The sequence below is a fragment of the Morone saxatilis genome, unplaced genomic scaffold (assembly GCF_004916995.1).
Source record: "Morone saxatilis isolate NCDOM2014 unplaced genomic scaffold, NCSU_SB_2.0 Contig75, whole genome shotgun sequence".
NCBI classification, from domain to species: domain Eukaryota; kingdom Metazoa; phylum Chordata; class Actinopteri; family Moronidae; genus Morone; species Morone saxatilis.
In genome coordinates this window covers 859-3,180 of record NW_023340252.1, presented here as the reverse complement: position 1 = coordinate 3,180, position 2,322 = coordinate 859, and the positions used below count along the sequence as shown (strand labels likewise).

The window sequence follows — 2,322 nt, the reverse complement described above, 5'->3', positions numbered from 1 at the left end:
TTTGGACAGTTTACCAATGCTTATACACTGATAAACAACATTTATTCAACTTCCATCATTATACAACATATCTGACAGTTAACAAACAACACAACAAATACTTTTTTTGTAACTAATTTTATATAATATTAGAAATGTATTAACAGTATTAAACTTGAATTTAACAGTTTAATGTATGAAATAAACACTAAATATAGATTATAGATTTGCGAAATGTATTTCAAGCTTTTTACGTGAAAAACAGATGGTTTCTTTAAATAAGCAGTAATTTTATGATTATTTAGAGGTTCCAACTTTTCACATTATTTTATATTAGACATGTACATTCACAGGATATTTATGTAATTTTATTAATATTTCTATGTATTTAAAAAATACAGTAAAAACCTGTAAACGTACAGATTGTTTTACAGTGTAAGAGAAACAGAAGGATTTCTATAAAGAAATCTGCTTTTCAACCAAATTCTCAAAATTATTTTTAAAAGTGAATTTACTGTAAAGTCCGATTCTTAAATATTCATAATGTGACACTGAAGGTCTCTGATTAGCTCCGCCTCCAGTTGATGTAGCACACTGGTGTTGTTTGTGGTGAAACCCAACTCTCTCCTCCTCCTCAGCCCTTCGATGACCCGTCCTGTCCCGTGTCCTCGTGGACAACTCAGCAGGTCTGTCAGTGGCTCAAAGGACAGAACATGGAGCAATATGTCCCAGAATTCAGTGCGAGAGACATCGATGGACGGGAGCTGCTGCAGCTGGACGGCAACAAGCTGAAGGTTGTATGGAAGACTATCAGTGCCAGTTAGGAATGAAAAATAAATATTTCTATCATGAAACAATACGTCAAACTTTTTTACTTTTACTTATTTAATACTTGTGACGTAGAAATTTTTAGTTACCGTATTTTAATTAACTATAAAATATAACTTTTTATCATCACATCAGTTTCTTCAGTTTCTTTGTCTTTCGAGCAGTAATGGGCTTCCACATTAATGGGACTACAAAGAAGAAGTTTGGCTTCACAAATCTGTTTTATTTCCTTAATATTTGTGTCTAAACTTTACTTTTTTGTAAAGTTTTAATAGTTTTATCTCTTTTAGCATCAAGTAACCTAAAAAATCACACAACACAACACACAGAAGTTGTCCTAAAACCAAACTGACGCTGGCTGTCGCCTGCAGTGTTTACGGTTTAACCATAACTGTGTCCTCTGTCTCTGCCCTCTGACCCCGCCCTCTGCAGGGTCTGGGCGTGCTCAGTTCGTCTGATCGCAGCACTCTGAAGCGTCGCATTAAAGAGATTCAAACTGCAGCAGAGAAAGAGAGAAAAGCTCTGGATAAGATGGAGAAACAGAAAGAAAAACAACGAAGAAAAGACCAAGAACAACGCAGGAACTGACCACCAGGGAGAGACAGAGAGGGGGGACGGAGGACAGCGAGGGGGAGGACGGAGGCCAACGAGGGGGAGGACAGTGGACAACGAGGGGGGAGGACAGTGGACAACGAGGGGGGAGGACGGAGACAACAAGGGGGGAGGACGGAGACAACGAGGGGGGAGGACGGAAAACAGCAAGGGGGGATGACGGGTCATCGAAGAGCTGAGGGGGAGGACAGAGGACAACAAGGGGGGAGGACGGAGGACAGCGACATTTTGTTGTATTTCAGACAGTTGCTACGGTGACCCTGAAGGATCTATTTTAAATTCTCTCTTCAGTTTTTTCTGCTGCATTTTGGTTCATTTCAACAAAATCTGACTAAAATGATTTATTGTAAATAAGAACATTGAAAGAAAAATCACTGAAAACAAAAAATATTAAATCTATAATTTTTTTTTATCACTGAATAAAAACTAAATGAGAGAATGACAATTCACAAGACAATTTGATGTATTTTGCTCTTGTATGTGTTTTGCCCTTTCAGGCCACCGTAGTTTAAAGGACACATCTCCTGTGGTGCTTCGCTACTCACAATCCATTGCACAGCAGGTGCTCTGCAATCTGACTTCAGACTACTTCAAACTTTAGTGTTACATCAGGCTTTTCTTTGCCTCCATAAAAGCACCTGAACACATCATCTAACAGTGAACTCTGATGTGACATCGTCTGGTTTGAGGAGCAGGTTCAGCGTTAAGCCCCGCCTCTTATGCAGGAGTCTCTGACCACGCCCCCTCTCCATATGTGGGCGGGGCTTGAAAAATAAAGAACTGGAACGAACACGAGCTGTTTTAAAGACATTAATTTATCTGATCGTTTGCAGCACGACGACATGTTTTACTGTAGAACAAGGAGCATCGACTGCTGACTGACCTCTGACCCTGTGACCTCTG

At 39.5% G+C, this 2,322-nt stretch overlaps 1 protein-coding gene across 1 annotated transcript; it reads left to right on the top strand.

Moving 5' to 3' along the window:
- The first annotated feature begins 623 nt into the window (after positions 1 to 623).
- On the top strand, positions 624 to 1,452 carry LOC118341166 (sterile alpha motif domain-containing protein 14-like). Its single transcript, XM_035679352.1, has 2 exons — positions 624 to 773; positions 1,240 to 1,452. The coding sequence occupies exons 1-2, from the start codon at positions 693 to 695 to the stop codon at positions 1,393 to 1,395; spliced, it is 237 nt and encodes a 78-aa protein (XP_035535245.1). The 5' UTR covers positions 624 to 692; the 3' UTR covers positions 1,396 to 1,452.
- Positions 1,453 to 2,322: the final 870 nt, after the last annotated feature.